Genomic DNA, 22,827 nt, shown 5'->3' with positions numbered 1-22,827 from the left:
AAATATGTGTTGCTTCAAATAGTTTAACATTATATAATAACTATGATGGTATATCGCATTGATTAACCTGCTCTCTAATTCAGTATTAGAGTGACATTCATATCAAATTAAAATTCAAATTGTGATCATTATGCGTAGACAGCATGCAGTGCACACGAAACAGGCCTGCGGGTCTGAAATTCGTGTAACAAAAACATGTATATAGTGATGTGTTTGAAATCCCACCTGTACACTATGTCTAGACATAAATCTTATTCAGCATCCATTAATAATCCCTTATGTCCCTTATACGAACGATTTTATAATTATAACCTTTCCCCAAATGAGTTCATTGTTAAATACCTTAGCAGAAGTACCAGACATTGTTTGATGGAATGTTGACTGATAAATCAAGCGTGTATGTTTATATCAAAATAATAGAAACACATAATATTGCACTGAAAAAAGACTTTTCATAGGTTACAAGCCAACATGTACACACAAGAACCGATGAAAACAGTTCAAAGTCTGTAATCGTGATTGAAGGTAAAATAAGAGAATGCAATTGAAAATATGTCTTATTTAAAAAAAAATATTAGCGGTTCATTGTTACATCGAAACTTATGTTGTAAAACATACTTACAATACGCCATTCGGATTACTACGGATTCCTTTTAAAGGCTTTATGTTCTCAATAGAAATGGTGTTTCCCAATATAACAAGCGATTGCTCATTTAAAATGTCAATAATGCAGCCCAAATGAAAAGTCAGACACAGTTACATGACTACATGTTGTTAACTTAAATGCAGGCAGGAATTAAGATATATTCGTGTGCTAATTTCAGACAAAGTTTCATTGCGCCTCAATGAGAACGAACTGTAAAATATTTGCAAAACTGTCGTCTATATAAATTATTGAACTTGAAGACGATAGGTTAAACCTGGAGATGTCGTTGCGTTTGAATATATGATATATATATTAAAGGGAGATCATAAGAATTTGTCAGATATTTTTGAATTTATATAAAATGTATAAAAATCATATTATACATATATTTCAATATGAATTAATATAAAAGTTAAGAAGAGCATGTGTCAAAATAAGCGAAATAAGCCAGATATTTAATTCTGAAATCGAAAATGTCTGTACATCATACATGAATTATGTGAATCTAAATTTAGTTTTACGGATCATTTTAATTTCCTGCGACGATATATATTCATACGACACTCGAACACTAACTATTATCCTTATAAAAAGACGTATGCATCGGTTAATGTAAGAAAATATGTACGAACTATCTTCGTCACAATCGGCTCGGGGCGCTAATTTGTCTTTGCTGTATAATTGTACTTGCCTATGTTGTGTTATTGTAACATATTTTTATCAATATACTACAATTTTACACATATACAAATCGCATAATCTCCTTAAAAAATATATTGAGTACGTGTTGTTGATATATAATAATTTGAGGTGAGCTTAATGCCGAACCTATTGACTTTAAAACGCACATAAAATCGTAAACATACTTAGTAGTTGAATAAATTAAGGGTATGATTTAATAGTCGGCGTAACACAATTAAAATAACTTCGCGGATCTTCATCAGCCGTTAAACAAGGAAGCGATACTCGAAAGGGTCTCAACAAGCATGAGTATTTCGATAAATAAGTTTAAGCGGTTTTAAGCTGTTTATAGAGCGTGCACGATTTTTTACTATTTTTCTGTTTCGGTCAATTTGGTATCCCAGCATTCTTTCTACCCAATCGGTACTACAAACTGCGTCTTCCTCCTCAGAAACAATGTGAAGTATTTAATCGAATTAACGATGTGTAATTAATTTGAGTCTGAAAATGTGATCATTTGGCAGATCATGACTATATTTCACAAAATCGTTACACGAATGCGTGCTTTTTACACGACAATGCCACATTTATTTACAAAAACGTATACCTCATAATTGTAACATTAAGTATTTAACCAATTAAACACCGAGTTTTGATTTTTATGAAACCAATAGTAGAAGTGATAAGTGATATACTTTGCCTTAGCTCACTATATTGTTTGCGCAAACCATAATACTTATTCTTTACAAATAGGCATTACTCTTTATTACCCTGTTTGAAGCGTACACTTTTTCATGTCCAAGTTCCGGATAAAAAGCACTGAATGTGCACAATCAAGGACATAGTGTATGCAATACACACTCTTAACTTGATCAACGTCTTACAGAAAAGTTACAAAATAAGTGCATACTTTAAACCTTGTCCTTATTTCTAAGCTATGTTATAAGTTAAATATGTTTCGTATTTATTGTAACATACATATCAGATTGTAAATTGTATGTAAATTTGTAAAATTATATAAAGACGTTCTGATCTATATCTTATGAAATTTGACAAACATAACGTTACAACCTTTCTTTTTTAAGAATATGACAAGTCCTTTTCAAGATATATAAATTTCCTGTGGCTGTATGTGTCTCTTAAGAAATCAAGTAAAATAACTTCCCTTAATGAGTGTTAACTTCTATCATTTCATCGCGTTAACAATTGTGTGGGATACTTAACAGTGCGTAGCATATTCTCAATCCAAGGTACATGTCTGATCTGACTAACAGATGAAACATAAATGCTTAGCTTGGTTTAGAGCAATCTGTATTTGCTAGCATATGTATTTTGATTCAGGTTTGATTTAATTTAAAATCTGGTTTTGCATTATCATTTACACTGCCATTCATAAAAACTGATTCGATGGGAATTTTCCATTACAAGAATCAAAAGTATAACTCTATTCGGAGTAAATGTTGAAGATATATAATATTACTTTTTCTCATAATTTGACCCATACGTTTGTCTGCATGTCTTTCCATCCTGAAACTTTCTCAGCCTGTAACTTACATCGATGCCTTACAGAGTTAAAAAACAACAGTTCACCTATATTTTTGTCATATGCAAGACATGACTTCGAGGTCAATGTCATACTTAGATGTCTAATGTCAAAATACAGAACGTATATGTCAAAATTTTGGAAGGCCGCCTCTAACAATTTAAATATACAAATACAGATTTTCAAATAACTTAAACATATAACCTATGTTCGAGTATGCGTTTTACACACAAAGCAAGCTGCTTTAAAGATAAAGGTAAAAATCAGTTTAAGGTCGTTTAAACACTATTATAGCTCAAAAGGGTATTGTATGTTCCATAACTTCACTATTTTTTGAAGATGATCATTCTACTAGTTATTTGTAACATATGTTTATTTATACGAGTCGGCTTATTACAGTTATGAATATCGTCAAGGTCGAGAGTATAGTAAAAAGAAAAGGTCATATAGCAATAGTTGTTTTATACAAATGAAGTGTGTGTTATTAATGAATTTCGAAATGGCAAAAACTAGGCTAATCACATCGCTACTTTGAAAGTCATACTTGATCATAGAAAGAAAATACAACGTTGATTGTTAAACCCTCACATACGCGTCAACGCGAATTTTTTGCTTAATAAAGAATCATATCCAAAATACATGAGTGAATTGAAATAAGCTGTATCAATTAGCTTTTTGATTACTATTATTATTTAGCATTTGCTCTCCCAAATTGTAAATTAAACAATGTTGCCTCTGTGGCCCAATATTGTTTTGACAGTTCTTAATGTATATGTATTCGTGTGCAGTGATCGGATATGTGCTGAGTTCGGATAAAATGTCAAATACAGATCCATTGTGTACTAAATTTACATTATGAAACGAATAGTGCAAGTTAAACCTTCCAGAATCAGTCGTTCAACTTCTTACCTCTGTGGTGAAATTGGTCATGGTGCACTGGTATTCTGTACTGGTATTCTTGAACTCTGCTATCAAAGCTAACATGCATAGAATTATGTCTCGCCTGTGGAAAGTCATAAATGTACAACGATTTATCAATTTAAATTGAATGTAAACCATGTTGACCAATGGTACGTTTTGAACTGCTAGGTTCGAGTGACAAGATACACTTGTGGATCACTGTTCTAGATAACGTGAAATATGTCGGGGAATAGTAGTAACCTTTAACTGCTAGTGGTTATGATAGCCTCACTGTTGAACTAGGTGGTTTGTCAGCAGTTACCTCGTTTTCATTCCTTTTGTTTTGGTCACGATACATATAGGATGTTTAGTCAGATATTAAGTTTTCAGTTTTCCAGTACACTGAGGAAGTTTAAATAAAACTGTTTTGTATTGTATTAGCAAAATATATAGAATAGCTCTGTTCCATTTTTTATAATTATCATGATAAAATGTTTATATTCAATTCATAGCGTTGGTTTATGATATGATGTGGAAAGAAGTCGTTGCAAAATTTTCAGTACTCATTATTCCGTATATCTAACTAGAAATTATGCTATTCGAATAAGAATGGTATTGAGTATGTTTTGGTGTGTGAAACGAATTTTCTCGATAATTTATTCCAGCTTTCTAGACGCCTGTCTATGAATCGGTCACAATCTTCGTTCCCACGCGAGAGTGCCGGCACTTATTATAACACTACAATTAAATCAAATTAGTCCAATCATTTTAAATTCCCTGTGGGCTTATAAATCAATTATGATTATATTTAAACCAAAGCCCGCGAAAGCGACCAAATTAAAAGGAAGAGGTAATTAAAGCGTAGCTTCTTAGTAATCGATTATTTCGCGAGAGAATAAAACAATTGTCTTATGTCACAAAATCAATTACAGTTGGAATGATAGCTTGACTTTAATGGTTAAATACATAAATCATATTAATGAAACACCAAATACTGTATATAATATTGTACAAATATTCGTAAACATGTGTTTTCACCCAACCAAGAATAAAATAGATCATAGTTAATGATCACCACACAAAAATGACAAGTTCAACGACAACTAACTACCCAGAGACTTTCTAAATTTAAGAACTACTTTTCCTGCTCAAATACATTTAAAAAACATTTACAACTTGCAAATAATAGTTTATTTTAACAGAGCCGTATGCTTTTTCTGGTAGCATTCGAACCAATATTGTCAATATATATCTAATTCATGTTTGGAGAACTGTATTTATTATGTAATTGTGTCATGAACATGCAGTTGTTGTAGCTGTATATTGGTATTTCGTATATGGATAGTTACAATTCAATAGTGGTTCCACTCTAAGTCTTGAGGTGTACAAGTAATATTGAAATACTTTATTTTGTCGCATATAATTAACTTTATCGTTTTTACTTAAAGAAACATACTTTGAACTATAGGAACATGAATAGCATGATATCAAATACTATCAAGTCATCACACTCCATACAACTTTGTTATGAAAGGTGCGATATGGTAAAAGGCCTACTTAGTACGGCAACAGCTATTTACTCTTTAGTTAAACTTTTATATTTACCGCATACCATAGAACGGCTCCAACGAATTGGCTTTGTTAAGAACAATTGCTTTGCAAATTTGTACGGACAGTTTCAACCGACTCAATTATTTGTATTATGTAAAAGCACATTTCAAATATTAAGAACATAAGCCTTGCGCTATCCTTTTACATTACCTGTATAACTCGACTATCGCCCGGTTGCGGATTGCATTCAATTGTTGTTGACAGCCCGGTTTGTATCGATATGTATTCAGAAAGGGGTAGATCATGCGCGGGTATGTTACCTTATTTATTAATTGTTATTATATGAAACTTGTGTTTAATCGGATTCTATTTATGTAAGCATTCTTATCATATGCAGGCTTACACACTATGATCTATAATCTGTGTAGTATGGTTATGAATATTAACTTCCTAAGCAAAACACATTTATGTATAAAAAGCTATTTTCAATGAATTATGTATGGTTATCGATACCTTGTGTAGAAGTGTACACTGGGACAGCATTTTTTAAGAAAATTGTTTTCGTGTGTCGGTTGGTATTCTAAAATAATATTTATAATTTCATCGTTTTATTTCATTTAATGAAAACAAAGCTCATTTTATCACATATCATATTATAACCAACAGATACGAATATAACACATAATTACCATGGTACATGGCAAAGTACACACAATAATTTAGTTAATACATGGACGCACTCACGCACCCTTATTTTAGTAATAATCCCCATCACTTAATGCATTTCACTTGAAACACATTTTAACAACATATATCAAATATAAGCAAATTTCATTCACTTCTCAATTACTCAATTCAATTTCTCGACTTCTAAAAGTAAGCATATTAAATGTAAACCCTATTGTAGATATTTTGATTCTTTGAAATAGATATATCACTAATAAAATATTAAACCATCGTTCGTTTTATTAATTTACCTGCTATTGTGTAAATGTACTAAGAAATGACAACAGGTAGTGTTGTTATATTGTTCATGTTTGATCACAGTTTTAACAACATCAATTATATTTGATTTGATTGATTTTTAAATAACATTTATATATTTATTTGAACACAAGAGAGACGGAAATTACTGTTTTCAGTGTACTATAGAAAATAAATCCTGTGGGATATATAATACGTGCACAACGCATACTGCAGATTAATAAACTATACGTTTATTCTTATTCTCCTGGTTGTTTGCAATACGTGCATGTGCCGGAAGTATGATATGATTATCGTCTACTTTGTATATTATATATACATGCATAGTTACCTTTTACTTGTGTATTCGTGTTTATGGTAAGTAGAATTCATGCCGCTGTTCAGTTAATATTATCTTTAACGTATTGTATTAAATTGTTAAATCATTGATTTGAGTACTTTCCGATTTATTTTAAAACTTAGAATTTCAATTAATTGTGTTGATGTGTATCGATATTTCTCCATAACAAGGTAAATACACCTTTAATATAATAACCGATATTTATGTTACAAAAGCGTGCGGTTTTGATAAATAGCCAACGGTTCGCTTCATAAGTATTCAAAGCTTTCGACGCACACAATCGCACATATATCCACGTATAACGTTAATGGATTAACATTGACAACTAAAATAACTATAGAAAATAATGTAAAAGTTCGACATTTGATACTTTACAACAGCAGAACTTACTTTACCCAGTCACACATTATAATCAGAACTGTTGTTTAGATCAAGCAACAATTCAAAATGTTGAATTTTTTAATAGTTATATGTCCTGTAAAAAGGCACACCTTCAAATGCTTTCAGAATAAAAATAGTATTATTTTAGCCGATTCTAAATTTTAAATCATTGGCATATCACATAAATAAGTATTCGTTACAGAATACCATGCTCTTGCACATCGTACAAATTGCAAGCAACAATGACGGATATCTTACAACAGTGGTAAAACCCCAAATTAGGATGTAATGACATCAAATTATTGTTAAACAAAGTCTACTCTATAATTGAATGACCACCTTATCTGGAAGCTTTTAATTTAAACCATGGAGAAACTTTATATAGTCTACTGTATTAATGAATGATAACACAATCCGACCGTTGTTCCTAAAAATATAGTTTCAATAAATATAGTTTTCGCCATCATAGAATGACAACCTTATCTGGACGCTATTGCTTCAAACCATGGTTTAAACAAATATACTATACTCTATCATTGAATGACCATCTAATCAGATGCTATTACTTCAAACAATGGTTTAAACAAATATAGTCTTATCTATGATTTAAAAGTCAATTTATTCCGGATGGTATTATTTCAAACAATTGTTTAAAAAAATATAGTCTATTTTAACAGTAAATGACAACCTAATACAGATGGTGTTACTTCAAAGAATGTTTTAAACAAATATAGTCTTCTCTATCATTGAATGAAAACATAATCCTATTGTTGTTACTTCACACCATGGTTGAAACAAATATAATGGACTATATCATGAAATGTAGTGTATACTCGTTTGAGGTACTAGAGTACTTCTTTTATTGTTCATTTACGTTGCTGCTGTTGTAGATTTTTTATTTAGTTATATAAGCCTATCCTTAGAAGAAACAATAAGATATTGGTTCCTCAATAAGCGTTGATGTTAAAATTCCATATTGAAATAAATTAACTTTTGGCATATAATTCATATCATCGTTTTCAGTTTAAACACTTAATCATGATGAATTAAAATGTAATGTCATCCAACGCATTACAGTTACTAAATAAGGAGTTGAAATAAAGACTACGATATGGTTAAAACGCCTGCGTAAAACTGATTCAGTAAGTGACACTGCAGTTAAGTCAAACTAATTTTCAAAAACCACAGAATTGTCTAAAAGTATTAGATTGGTTTTGAACAAAGACTTCACAGATGTGAACGGCACGTTAAAAAGACCCATTCAGTCGTATCATTTGAATGCATTTATCAAATATACGTTTAAAAAGCCATGCGTTCTCCTATTACACGGTTTCAATATAAGTCGGCATTCAATCGAGCGCTCTTCATTCAATAGTGGGTGCCGGCCGGGTATCTATAGTAAAGTATTCATGCAAGAGTAGATTGACCGCAGGTATGTTATTTATATATCATAATAATAGTGGAATTGTTTTCATTGTGCCACTATTTAATTGAAGTCTTTTAAACATTGTGAATATGATATTGTTAACTTCAGGTTAAGAACGGAAACCGTAGTTAAATTATTTGCTACTTCAATTAATATTTTATTTTAAGCGTTGACCAGTATACAGGGCTCACACTGAACATAAATTTACTTGTAGCGAAAAAGTTTGCATCTGTCGACATGCGATAATTGGTCATAGAAAGAAAATGTAAATAATTGCAATTATGTATTGTTTTTTAATTAAAACAAAGCTCACACAATCACTTATCATAATTCAACATACAGTTGTCAATATAGTAAATAGAGAATACTATGTTAGTGTGATTGTGTACTTTAATTTATCCCACGAGTGAAGAAAGGTTTACATGGCGAGGCTTGCCGAGCCTTGTAAGCCTTTCTGAGACGAGTGGAATAAATTTACGTACACAATCACACTAACATAGTATTCTATTTATCCTACAATATTTTTTTATTTAATTTATTCCTTAAAATAAAAGCAAAAACATATTAAATTAACTGAATCTTACATTGCGTAGTAATATTTATTGTGATCTTTCCTGTTTACTGAAATCGAAATAGTCCTTAAGAATTCCACGCAAAAGAAAAGTAACGAGACAAAATATCGCTATACGCCTCGATTCAAATTTAATCAGCGTTCCAAATGTAACACACTCAAGTAGAACACAGACGGTTGTGTTCAAACTACAATTCTTGTTTCACCACGGTAATAAACCAAAAACCAAACAAGGCTCCCGCCATTTTGAAATTTACAAACTGTGTAGACACATACCGTGGCTACGTGAAGCATGATTCAGCATTTATTCCCGCCGATATTGTTAATTTTAGTTTTTAAACAACTCTTCTTTTTACACACTTTATACTTTCTTACATAAAAGTATCGTTCTACTCACCGAAGTTGTATAATAACCACGTCCATGTTTATTTTCGTAATGTTTAATTTGCTTCCATGACGAGTTAAAATTCTAGACAAATTTCTTCATCGCCATCTATCTTTTCCATTTTAAGCACTGGATGTAAGCAGGCAAATCTTTGTGGATAGACTTTCTTTGATCGACTGAGAAAGGAACGAATAAACCATCAAAGAAATCACCATTTTAATTCGACATCGATTTCCTTTGAAAAGTTAAAGAACAATTCACTGACACTTTTCTAAAATTTAATCCATCAATCGTTCAACAAAACATCGCGTTATTCGAGTACATTCGACATTTTAACTAAATCGAAAATGCAGTCTCACCAGTTTCATTCCAGTTTTATATCCAAACACTGTGTTTTTCACATTCATAATATTATAATAATCAATCGTAAACACACACACTCGTAAACTCGTTAAACGACTGCGTACCCCATGACTTAAATGACGCAATCAGGGGTGAAAGGCCCAAAAAAACCTAGTCCCTTCGTAATGTTCTTAAAATAAGTGTGGAAGAAAGCTGATCTAAAGATAGCCGTGGAGAAAACCTTATCTTTTCTTTATGAGTCGTATTTGTTCTATAAAATCATTTATTTATAGGATAAAATCATGATAATGGTACATGACAAAGTAAAACCATCATTTATGTAATACAAGGAATCACAACATTAATGGTAATATTACACATCACTACAGGCATAGCACACGGAACATATTTTGTAAAAACATAGATAAATGGCATGTTACATATTATCACATTTCATTGACCTTTCTGTCGATTGCTATATTCATAAAACTTCTTCACAACATCACACATTTTCTTCATTTCTAAACTTTAACCATTAGAAATAGCATGTTTCGTTAATGAGTCATTTTTCAATGTACTGCAACCAAGTATGTTTAAATTTTAAATTAAGAACCTTTATGCGTATGCGACAGTACATTAATTTATTTTAATTTTCTTGCACTGTAAAGGCACAGCCAAGTAATAATAACTGTCCATGACTATTGACATACTCTGTGTTAGTGTCGTTCTTGATTTCTAGGGTTTTTCTAGCCCGATGATTTTTTTAAACTTAGAGAAAACAATTTGACTACGTGAAAGACATACAGGTTAGTGTCATTGGTAAAGTTAACTAGATGAATTACTCTTCCTATGTGTAACTTAAACAAAACTGCAATTTAACTTTAATTAAACCGCTAACTAAACCGCGCCGGTATTTCACATTTTCATTTGATTGAACAACGCATTTGTTAGTTTGCTTCGGAAATTTGAAAAAAGCATCTGTTAATTAATTCATTTATTTCCACGCGCTTTTTTTCTCTTTGGAAAACAACTGTTTTAAGCGGAAATAAATGTGGGATACAGACGGCAATACTAACTGTGTATTCAAGGTATACAGTGAACGCAAATGAATGGGCCGATTTCTTTCCCACTTAAAATTGTGTCTGCCCCGCCTAATTACCCAATAGCTTTACCTATTCAAGCGTTTAATTAACATCAGCTTCAAGTGAGCCCATTATTGATTGGCCGAGCTATCATGTTAATTTCAATTACAATTAACTTAACGTAAGTTCTCATATTCTATTTTAGACAGGTTTACGCCTACTTTAAAGTGCTAACGATTGTAAAGAAACAAGAATAAAACCAAACGGATTGAAATGGTGGACGTGTACTACAAACTTCGATATTAGCATCTTGGCAAATAATAATTGTTTTAGCCAAATTTTCGATAGTTTTGCACTTGGCTGAAATGGCGAACGACAGCTCAATCATTGCAATATATCTCGAAAAGTAGTTAAGGGTTAACATCATCAGCATCATACATAAACAATCCAAAGTTTTGTTTTAAAACTCACAATAACAATCAAGGCATTTCGAAGGAGGAATTCGCTTTATCGCATATTTACTATTGTTATATACTAGTATACTAGTGATAATACGTTTCCAATAAACACGTGGTTTACGTCACAAATTGTGTAACAGTATTTAAAGGTGAAGCTGCGTAAGTTCACTTTGAACTTGTATGGTTTGCTATTATAATATAACGCGACATACGGAACACCAAGTGTTATTTTTTAATGCTCATGTTTAATACTGCAATAACAGTTTGATAAATACACTTCTGTAAAATTTACCACAATTATAAATCCATGAAACGCCGACATATACACAAAGTTTGAGGGTTTTGTTCTGCATAAGAGTCTAGTAAAAAGATCATATTAAACTTTAACCCCCCCCCAAAAAAAAAAACAAAAACCTGCACTTTTGCATGTATTATTGGTTGTGTTATCTTTGCTTACGCTCAAATTTTTCATTGAGCGCCTGATTGCCTGATGTGACCACGACGCAAATCTTAATAAGAGTTATAACTTGAAGTTACGGTAGGTAAGGGTATTTTCCACTGTTGTCCAATAGTTGACCATAAATGGCGACGTTTCCGAGTTTGAAGTTTTTAGGTCGCCAGTTCCAGGTAGTGATCCTTTGTAGTCATGTGTATTCTGTACCAATAGGATTTTTTCTGTTCTGATTCTTTGGAAAAAAACCTTTCATTGACTATTTTATAACCTTTACCGGTGAAGCATTAATCAAGTTATTTACCGAAACGTCTGTATTATCAACAATTCCTCCACTTTTACATGTAACAAACAATCTTATCAAAATAGTAGTAGTACTTTCACCTCCACCAGGGATTAAGGCTCTGAAGTATTGTCATTGTTCTTTTGATAAAACAACACACAGCAATCACTCAAACATCTACAGACAAGTTTATAATAGTTTACAGAACTACAACAAGTTTATAATTAATATTTCAAATGTGCTCATTGTGATCGTAGTTATGAATGGCGAATGAGTATTACATGCATATTCATTCCTCAACTCTAATTATCGAACAAAACTGTAAGATACATTTTCAAAAAAATTCAGATTAAAGAACATAATTCTTGTTACTGGCCGAAGAAATTTTTAGAATAATGTATAATCATTATAATAGGACGAAACAATTTTCTTTCCTTGGGATTCAAAAACAGAAGCTTTTTGAAGTAAAATTTTTTGCTCCATCACTATACAATTCATGCTTTCGGTACTAACTTTTAATTAAGTATAGAAATAGATTTGTGAAATTATAAGCGATAAAAAGCGATACATTACACTTGAATTATGCATTCGTAACAGCGCACTCGATCTCGTCCAAATGATATGCATGTGGATACTATCATGAACAATATATATGTTCCAATCAATGTGTTTCATGTTGTGTTTCATATAAGCCACGTGTATTTATTCAGCAACTGGTGTATGGCTTCATTAAAACCATACATACATTTATTAATTAGAATTCAAAATGTCGAGATACCTTAGGTATCGCATAATATTTTATGTGTATTCTTTGTAATTTTTAACCATGGTTACGATTGTGTTGTTTCAAGTTTTGTTTTCAAATAACAATTAACAAAAACATGAAAGAATTAATTTTACCATGATAGTGTTTATTTGTTTAGTATGGAGGAAAACATACCAAAAGCAGCTCGAGGTGCGAGGGGAACTACAGCTTCTTCCTCCGCTCGAGGAGCGAAACGAACCACCCCAGCTTCATCCTTAGGTTGTGTAGCGAAAACAACTACAACTTTTCCAGGAGCAATATCAAATAAAGCATCATCAGATCGAGATGCGAAAGAAACGACAGCTTCATCAGAAGCACGAGGAGCGAAAGGAACTACAACTTTATCACCAGCACGAGGAGCGATAGAAACAATAGCGTCATCAGAAGCACGAGGAGCAAAAGGAACTAAAACTGCATTATCATCACGAGGAGCGAAAGGAACTACAACTTTATCACTAGCACGAGGAGCAATAGGAACTACAACTTTATCACCAGCACGAGGAGCGAAAGAAACTACAGCTTCATCACCAGCACAAACTGCGAAAGGATCTACAGCTTTGTCACCAGGACGAGGAGCACAACGGACTACAGCTTTATCAGCAGCACGAGGAGCGAAAGGAACTAAAACTTTATTACCAGCACGAGGAGCGAAAGGAACTACAATTTTATCACCAACACGAGGAGCGAAAGGAACTACAACTTTATCACTAGCACGAGGAGCGAAAGGAACAACAGCTTCATCAGTAGCACGAGAGGCGAAAGGAACTAAAACTCTATCAGCAGCACGAGAAACGAAAGAAACAACAACTCTATTCTCACGTCAAGGAGCGATAGGAACAAAAACTCTATCCTCCAATCAAGGAGCGAAAGGAACTTTTTCAAGTCAAGGTGCGAAACAAACTAAATATTCAACCTCAAGTCAAGGAGTGGAAGCAATTACATCATCATCCCCAAGTCAAGTAGCGAAAGCAACTACATCAGCATCCTCAATTCAAGGAGTGAAAGCATCTACATCAGCATCCTCAATCATGAAATCGACCGTCATGGACGGAAGTGACGTTCTTAATGCAAATACTGAGGCAGGTGTCCGCGAAGTGATAGCACACATAATAAAAGGGAAAGAGGACATTGAATCGACCGTACTGGACGGAAGTGACGTTTTAAATGCAAATACTGAGGCGTGTGTGCAGGAAGTGATAGCACACACAATAAAAGGGAAAGAGGACATTGAATCGACCGTACTGGACGGAAGTGACGTTCTCAATGCAAATACTGAAGCAGGTGTGCGAGAAGTGATAGCACACACAATAAAAGGGAAAAATGACATTGAATCGACCTTACTGGACGGAAGTGACGTTCTAAATGCAAATACTGAGGCGTGTGTGCGGGAAGTGATAGCAAACACAATAAAAGGGAAAAAGGACATTGAATCGATCGTACTGGACGGAAGTGACGTCCTCAATGCAAATACTGAAGCAGGTGTGCGAGAAGTGATAGCACACACAATAAAAGGGAAAAAGAACATTGAATCGAGCGTACTGGACGGCAGAGAAGAACTTTCTGCTCTTGTTGACGTTGCAAAGAGAGAAATTCAAGATTCCAAGACAAAGGTGGATGAAAGGAATTACCAATCGCAATGCAAAGGTAATCACGCATACATTAAATATACATACATTTACCCTGCTGTGAACAATTCAAATTGTGAAATGCGTTAGGAACATATAATTGCCAAAAAAGTGCAAATTTACATGAAAGTGCCCGCATTGTGTCCCATAAAAATAGCACAGATTTCATCATACGAAGGTTGTCCCAAAATTCTGTAAATAATTCAATACACACAATAATTCAAATGAAATGACTTATTTGAACATACTTTCCCCAATTATCTAAACATATTCATTTAACTTAAGTATCATATTAAGGTAGTACAACTGTAATCATTTCCCGCGTTGTTTTGTAAGATCGGTTGACATCGGCTAATGTCGGTAAATACCGTGACTGAAGTCGTGAGATATCCGTTTTGTTCGGTTTATTATTTACAAAGTATAAATCTTAAATAAAAACATGTTTTATATAATTCCATAAAAGATTGTATCGCTGATATGCGCAGTTTAATATTTTACGACGTCAAAATACATTTTTGTTTTAAAATTGTTTAAAAAATGAACCGGAAGAAATATATTTTCGAAACAACATAAAAAACAAAAATCGTGAATCGTAACCAAAAAGACTTTTAACGAGTAAAAAAGAAGTAACAAAACAGAAAAAAGTCTTTATAATATTCATATTCTGGGTCTTAACAAAAAATTGATAGCACACTAGCGTCTTCATCGACGGAATCGTGGAAAATAGGTCGGCGGTAAGTGGAATTCGACGTGATGCTGAATTGTTTAATGTATTATTCTGCATGTGGACTTGGACATGTTCCACTGGCATTAAAGTCCATAAAAGGCGAATTACAGAAAGGACTGTGAGGGTATCTGTGCGTAGAGTGTAGTAAAATTAAATGCCAGTTGGTAAACAATGCTTGGTATGGTTAAACCCACACAGTCTAAGACAAAGGAAAAATGGACCTGGAAAAGTGGAATACCATGCTTTGTTGTCAACACAAAACTTGGAACAGGTAAGGTCACAGATATATGACCAGAAAGTTTATATAAAATATACATACGGTAATCATTTATATAGACATTTAGTTCCAAGATGTAAATTACAGGCATTATTATGATTATATTATGGTCTATGACAAGCTTGCTTACTTGTATCTTTGCTATACTTATATTTGTTTCTGCATTTAGCAATGGTGGGCAGCCTGGGTGGACCATCCCGTGTAAACAATATGTTGTCCACATTAAACCTAAAAAAATATCGGACACCAACTTAAAAATAATGGAACAGCCAGCTGGTGAGGTGAAAGAGCAAGTTGCAACTGAATAAGCTAGGATTGCTTTCTCAAATAAAATAACGTAAGAATCTATTATTTGGGTTATCAGCGGTAACAATAAATTGTTATCATCATTACATGGAAAACATCAAACTATATACATGTAAAATGTATATAGTTTGTGTAAAACCAATTATCTATGTTGACCGCCAATCTCACAAGTTTAAGTTAGGCATCGTTTAGCAGGCCTTTTTATACAAATCCTGAGGGTCAGAATGTCTTACTCATTCCCAATTCAAAATACAAGTATCTTCGCCCAATTAGCTGGAAATGTTCCCAATCCTAGAATTATAGCAAAATAAATATGTAAAAAATAACAATAATCTTCTAAAAAACATCATGATTGTGTTCTTCTATAAACAAATTTTATGGGCGGAAGATCAGCAGTTACCACATTTTATGGCTGGTAGATCAGCAGTATGATTATTAACTTAATAAAAGTCCAATATGTTATGTTTAGTTGTAATCTAAATGTGATATTGCATATCAATATTTTACTTGATTGTAATGTCAACTATATTTCCAGTTGAAGGAAGGGAACTCCTGCAGGTTACTCATATGCATCGGTGGAAGTCCAGTCTGGTAGTCAGCATACGTCACGCCAACTGTTCCAATAACTAAAGAGGCTTTACAAGTTACAGGCATTTCATTGACTGATGGGACAATGACATTCATTGGATAAGTTGTGCTGCCAGTGTCAATATGAGTGGCTGTCGAAAGAATTATACATTGGCTTGAACAGTTTTCAAATGTGTGCTTAGTTGTTCGAAATGGTCGTCGTTTTGATTAAACAATCTTTGTTTCGATCTAGGTAAATGTAAGTGCAATTGATATTTTCTATAACTGTGTTTTTATCGATTCTCCATCAATATTCAGACAATTATATCCAAAGCAGTCCTTAAAGCAAGTGAATTTAGTTTTACAATTGCTTGGTGAAACATACAATGTCCCGATGCTATGGCAGATGTGGCAGCACTTTAAAAGTTGCTCCAATTTGTGAATTTATTTATGGTACTGCATTATTTCCATAATGCCCGTTATAAATGCAACACATTTCATCAAAGCACCCTTACTTCTTTTTGAGTTATCGTAGGATCCATTTTGTTTGATGTTTTGTTTCTATTTTTATTAACAGTGACCTGATCAATCTCATAAGCTGAAAAATGAAGGGTTGTACTTAATCCCTACATTGCCTTTTATATGCATGCCAAGGCTCACCAAATGGGCTAAAGTATTTGTAACTAAGTGCAGGATATAGTGTAGAAAGCCCTGTCCATGTCAAAGGAACTTATAAGTATACGCTTATTTAGTTTCGTTATGAAATTTTGCATTAATATTTGTGTTTGTACATTGTTATTAAATGAATACAAGCTTGTTAGGTAGGGGTCATTATAATTTAAATCTTACAATGTTATAGATCTTTGTTAACAGAGAAAAATACTTAGTATACAACTTTGTTTTGTTTTTTCACTTTTCATACCTACTCGTGCATACACCCCCACCACCTCACCAACGCCATCCACACATTGGCAGATTTAGCATTACTGCATAATGTATTAAAACTATGTATAAAGAGAATAAGAACATTGAAGGTGCTAACTGAATTAGTAAATGCCTCTGTTTATTTTTATAGTCCTATTAGATTTTAGTGCATTGTTCAATATACACGGGCATATTGTTGTTGTTGTTGTTTTACTTTAATTTAAGCTGCTCACATGTCTCTGATAAAATATATACACCCAAATTCCAAAGAAATAACATACAACTTATAAAAAAGAAGAAAACTTGGTATTGGTGATAATTGTATACACGGGTTGAACTTGTAGTTTTTAAGGACCTTACATAATCAATAAGATTGTTTTCATTATTGTCATCACTCATTTGTCTTGTATTATACTATTTTATCATCTACAATCATATCATGTACTAAATATACAAACATTGTTAACAAACAATGCTAAAAAATATGAGTTTATTGAATTTATTTATCCCCAGAAGTAATTTAATTTAGAAGAAAATAAAAAATTATGGGTCATCATACAGAAAAAATCACGAATATTTGTTTTGCATGGAAAGCCACCCTAAAAATATTGTAAGAAGACCACATATGGTATGAAGTTTATAAAAATAATACTTTTAATGGGTTTTGGAATACTGCCCATTACAGTTGTACTACCTTAAATCAGGACCTATGTTACCTTAAAATTGTCATTAATTTAAAGAACGTATCAGATCGAAGCGCTAGTAAAACTATGTAAATATTGGTTAAAATGAACACCAAAATATATTTATATTTTAGTTCATGAAATTTTACTGCTATTTGTTTTACGCCATGCCAGAAAAGTAATGCCTTCAACAACGACGAAAGAATGCATGGCGAGAGAGCAGTTATTGTGCTGATTTCGTTAAGATACCTTTTTTTATTTTTAAGAAATGCGTTGTAAAGAACAATTAAGCATTATTTATCAATAAAAGTTTTTAATGAGGCTTAGCTGTAACAAAGCAATAAATTAAATTTCGAAAGGGGTTAAACTTTATGAAAATATCAATGTAAATCGATTCAGACTTATAAATACTTAATAAGGGAGCGATAGTTTAAACCTCGAGATGATTGTTTGTCTGCAAATTTCGCTTTATAATATTTTTACACATTCATAGTTATATGCAGTCTGTTTAAGTCACGGGTATACATTTTTTGCAAGAGAGTCGCGATGAACGATTAAAGGTAACGTTGCTTCTGAATCGGTTAAACAAGTTCGAGAAACAAACTTTTTTACAATCATTTCTTGTTAAATTTCATTTACAATTTATAGTGGTTCAAAAAGGTATTGATTAAATACAATGTTATATTTAATAAATGAAAGAATGACACAACAAACATTATGCGAAGGTATACGAAAAAAAACCATTCGTTTAAAGATAAATGGCCTTTTTTATACCAATCGGCCTCTTTTACGGTTTTGTTACATACCTTGCCTTTCGTTGCTTATCAAACACTGTGACCATGATGCATAATTTGACAAACACAATCCTAGAAATAACACATAGAGCCTATATGAATGTATGCTTACTTGACTTTGTCGAAAATAAATCATATCAATAAGAAATGAGTTCATTTTACATTATTTTGAAATTACAAATAAGTATGAGAATGATATGAATTTTCTTAAAACAGTGAGATCTATAATAATAATAAAAAATACAAATACTAATAATAATCATAATAATACTGTTACTACTACAACTACAAATTCTTCTTCTTCTACAACTGCTAGTACTACTACTACTACCTACTACTACTACTACCTACAACTACTACTACTACAACTACTACTACTACTACTACTACTACTACTACGTAAACTACTACTACTACTACTACTACTACTACTACTACGTAAACTACTACTACGTAAACTACTACTACTACTATTATTATACTACATGTATTATTACTACTCCTCCTCCTCTGACTACTACTTCTTCTTATTGTACTACTACTACTACTACTACTACTACTACTACTACTACTACTACTACTACTACTACTACTACAACTACTACTACTACTACTACTACTACTACTACTACTACTAGTACAATTACTACTACTACTACTACTACTACTACTACTACTACTACTACTACTACTACTTCTACTACTACTACTACTACTACTAATACTACTTCTACTACTACTACTGCTACTACTATTACTACTACTACTACTACTACTACTACAACTACTACTACTACTACTACTACTACTACTACTACTACTACTACGACTACTTCTACTACTTCTACTACTATTACTACTACTACTACTTCTACTACTACTACTACTACTACTACTACTACTGCTACTACTACAACAACTACTACTACTTCTACTTCTACTTCTTCTTCTTCTACTACTACTACCACTATTACTATTACTACTAAAACAACTACTACTACTACTAGTACTACTACTACTACTATTATTATTACTACTACTACTATTATTACTACTACTACTTCTAGTACTACTCTTCTACTACTACTAATACTACTACTACTACTACTTCTACTACTACTACTACTACTACTACTACTACTACTACTACTACTACTACTACTACTACTACTACTACTACTACTAGTACTACTACTACTTCTACTACTACTTCTACTACTACTCCTACTACTACTACTACTACTACTATTGCTGCTGCTACTACTACTACCACTTCTTCGTCTACTACTACTACTACTACTACTACTACTACTACTACTACTACTACTACTACTACTACTGCTACAATACTACTACTACTACTACTACTACTACTACTACTACTACTACTACTACTACTACTACTACTACTGCTGCTACTACTACTTCTACTACTACTACTGCTATTAATACTAATACAACTACTACTTATACTACTACTACTTCTACTACTACTACCACCACCACTACTACTACTATTACAACTACTTATACTACTACTACTACTACGACGACTACTACTACTGCTACTACTATGACTTGTACTACCTCTACTTCTACTAATAATACTACTACAACCACTTCTACTACTACTACTACTACTACTACTACTACTACTACTATTACTACTACTACTACTATTACTACTACTACTACTACTATTACTACTACTACTACTACTACTTCTACTACTTCTACTACTTCTATTACTAATCCTACTATTACTAGTCTAGTACTACAACTGCCACAACTATTACATCAACCACTACTACTACTTCTTCATCTTCTTCTTCAATTGCTATAACTCCTCCTCCTTTTACTAATACTACTAATTCTACAACAACAACAACAACAAAAACTACTACTACTACTATTACTACTCATACTACTATTACTGTCACTATTATTTCTAATTCTACTTCTACTACAACTTATACGTATAATGCATAAGTAACGTTCTGATTTCAGAACTGATCGGACGTACGAAGAGGCTTTACGGAGACAACTTAAATCAAGTAACCATATCCCCATTGAATGACTACAAACATGAACAGTTAGGCAATGTCTATATGCCGCCAAAAATTGTTCACATGTGCGAGGCCAATGGTGTGTTTAAGAAAACAGAAAGACATGTTACACAGTACAAGGATGTGTTTTTCAAAGATGACAAAGTTAACCCACGAATATTTCTTCAAGGAGAGGCGGGGTCTGGAAAGACAACATTTTTAGCAAAGTTGGCCCTAGAATGGTGTAGAGAATCGCATGTTTCTAGTGCATCGGATAACAGCTCACTTTTCTTTAATGATGTCGACGTTGTGCAAAGCTTTGTGTTCGTTTTCTATATTACATTGAGAAATTCGGTAAAACAATTCGACGTATATAAATTGATTAAAGAGCAAATAATAGACTCTATATACTCCTCACATGAAGACCGTGAGCAGGCTTACAGACTATTGAATGAGATCATGAAACGTGAACGTTGCTTGGTACTACTTGATGGTCTAGATGAGTGGACCGGACCTGGAAATCATCACAACCTACCGACATTGGTACTAGAACAGAGCCAATGTGTGCTGTTATTTTCAACACGACCTTGGAAATTGACTGTAGTTAAAATTATGCATTTGGACAGATACACATCCGTGCATCTGGAAGGAATAAACAAGCCGTTTGAGTTCAGCAGAATAATCCTGAGCTGCTTGGTAGATAAGGATGAGCTTGAATTAAAATACTCAGCATTTGAGCAGTACATAGAGAAACAAGAGCTCGGCGAATTACTGTCATCTCCAATGATGCTCTCTGCCATTGTTTGTTCATATGCAGAGGGAATAGAACTCAAAGGCTCAAAGTGTGAAATATACACCCTTTTAGTGGAAAGTCTTTTTAAGAAAGCCAACAGTAACACGTGTCCATTCCAACAGCCCCCCTTTCCGTGCTTCATACGGACTGAATACATACAGCCAAATTTGGAACAACTGAATTGTCTTGCTGAAATGGCCTTTCATTTGTTGTTTGTAAATGATAAGGAACATTCAATAATGTTCAACATTACAGAATCTTTAAAGAAATTGAAGATTGATGAATACAAGGATTTTGCATTAAAATCCGGAATTTTATCGGCGCAACGAACTGCCTCTGCACTGCGATCATCGTCATCATTTATGTTTATCCACTTGAGCATGCAGGAATTCCTTGCTGCTTATCATATCGCCCGCAATACGAATCTTATTGATGGTAGTATTTCTGTCTACCTTAACCGTCACCCGGAAGCCTATCTCGAAATATCACAGGTGTTTATATTCCTGTGTGGACTGGATGTATCATGTGCGGAAAAGCTATCAAGCATGATGGATGAACGCTATGCTTTGAATACACTACCTCTTGCTGAATCCTTTGAGACAGTGTATACATACTCTCTTTTATGCAGTCAGTTAAATGAAATCATACTTGCAGGGTTGAGAGAAGCTAATGCAAATGGATATTCCGACATTGCCCTAAAACTCAGTCACTTCATCTTCGATAACAACAATATCATTGACCTTCATAAGATTTGGGAAAATAACGCGGCTAATGCCATTGTGTTGAAAGTTGACATCGATGACAGGAAACCCTTAGAAAACCCACGAATTTCACCTGGAAATGACGAGTGTGCATCTCAGATTACATTTGACCTTCATTCGTGCCTGGAGCTGGCACGTTTAAAGCTAAGTGGACGTTGCATATTGGGAAACGGTAAATATACAATAAGGTTCTTTTGTCAAATGTGTTTTCGTTATGTATAAGGCAAAGGTAATGCTATATGTTTGTATAGATCGCATTCGGATAAAATGTATCCCGATTTTGTGGAAATAGCGGATATATATATAAAAAGAATGTGCATTTTAGTTATTTTATACAGCACAAGGCTTACAAAATATTCATTTTTAAACATATGTGAACATGCAATCATTCATAAAAATATCAGAGGAACAAACCAATTAGTTTATCGCAGTGATGTGGTTTTCCCTTTTATTTTATTTGAGAGACTGGCGCTTTTTGATTCGTATAGGTTTATAC

General features: G+C 33.0%; 1 protein-coding gene and 1 long non-coding RNA gene across 4 annotated transcripts in view; both read left to right on the top strand.

The window, feature by feature from the left end:
- LOC127843702 (uncharacterized) overlaps nt 1–22,827 on the top strand; it is a 154,068-nt gene that overhangs the window by 9,535 nt on the left and 121,706 nt on the right. For 2 of the 3 annotated variants that reach the window (XM_052373424.1, XM_052373426.1), the window contains exons 2-3: nt 12,948–14,473; nt 20,740–22,503. In XM_052373424.1, the coding sequence (XP_052229384.1) occupies nt 12,949–14,473; nt 20,740–22,503 (3,289 nt within the window). In that variant the 5' untranslated portion in view covers nt 12,948. The remainder of the gene's footprint in view (nt 1–12,947; nt 14,474–20,739; nt 22,504–22,827) is intronic. The other variant, XM_052373425.1, reaches the window with a different exon arrangement.
- LOC127843726 (uncharacterized) lies at nt 15,134–17,439 on the top strand. Its single transcript, XR_008032306.1, has 3 exons — nt 15,134–15,452; nt 15,628–15,795; nt 16,300–17,439. It is a non-coding gene; the product is annotated as an uncharacterized LOC127843726 (long non-coding RNA).

The sequence above is a fragment of the Dreissena polymorpha genome, chromosome 9 (genome assembly GCF_020536995.1).
Source record: "Dreissena polymorpha isolate Duluth1 chromosome 9, UMN_Dpol_1.0, whole genome shotgun sequence".
In the NCBI taxonomy this organism is placed as follows: Eukaryota; Metazoa; Mollusca; class Bivalvia; order Myida; family Dreissenidae; genus Dreissena; species Dreissena polymorpha.
The sequence above is the reverse complement of the archived record's forward strand: the minus strand, read 5'-3'. Positions and strand labels throughout refer to the sequence as shown.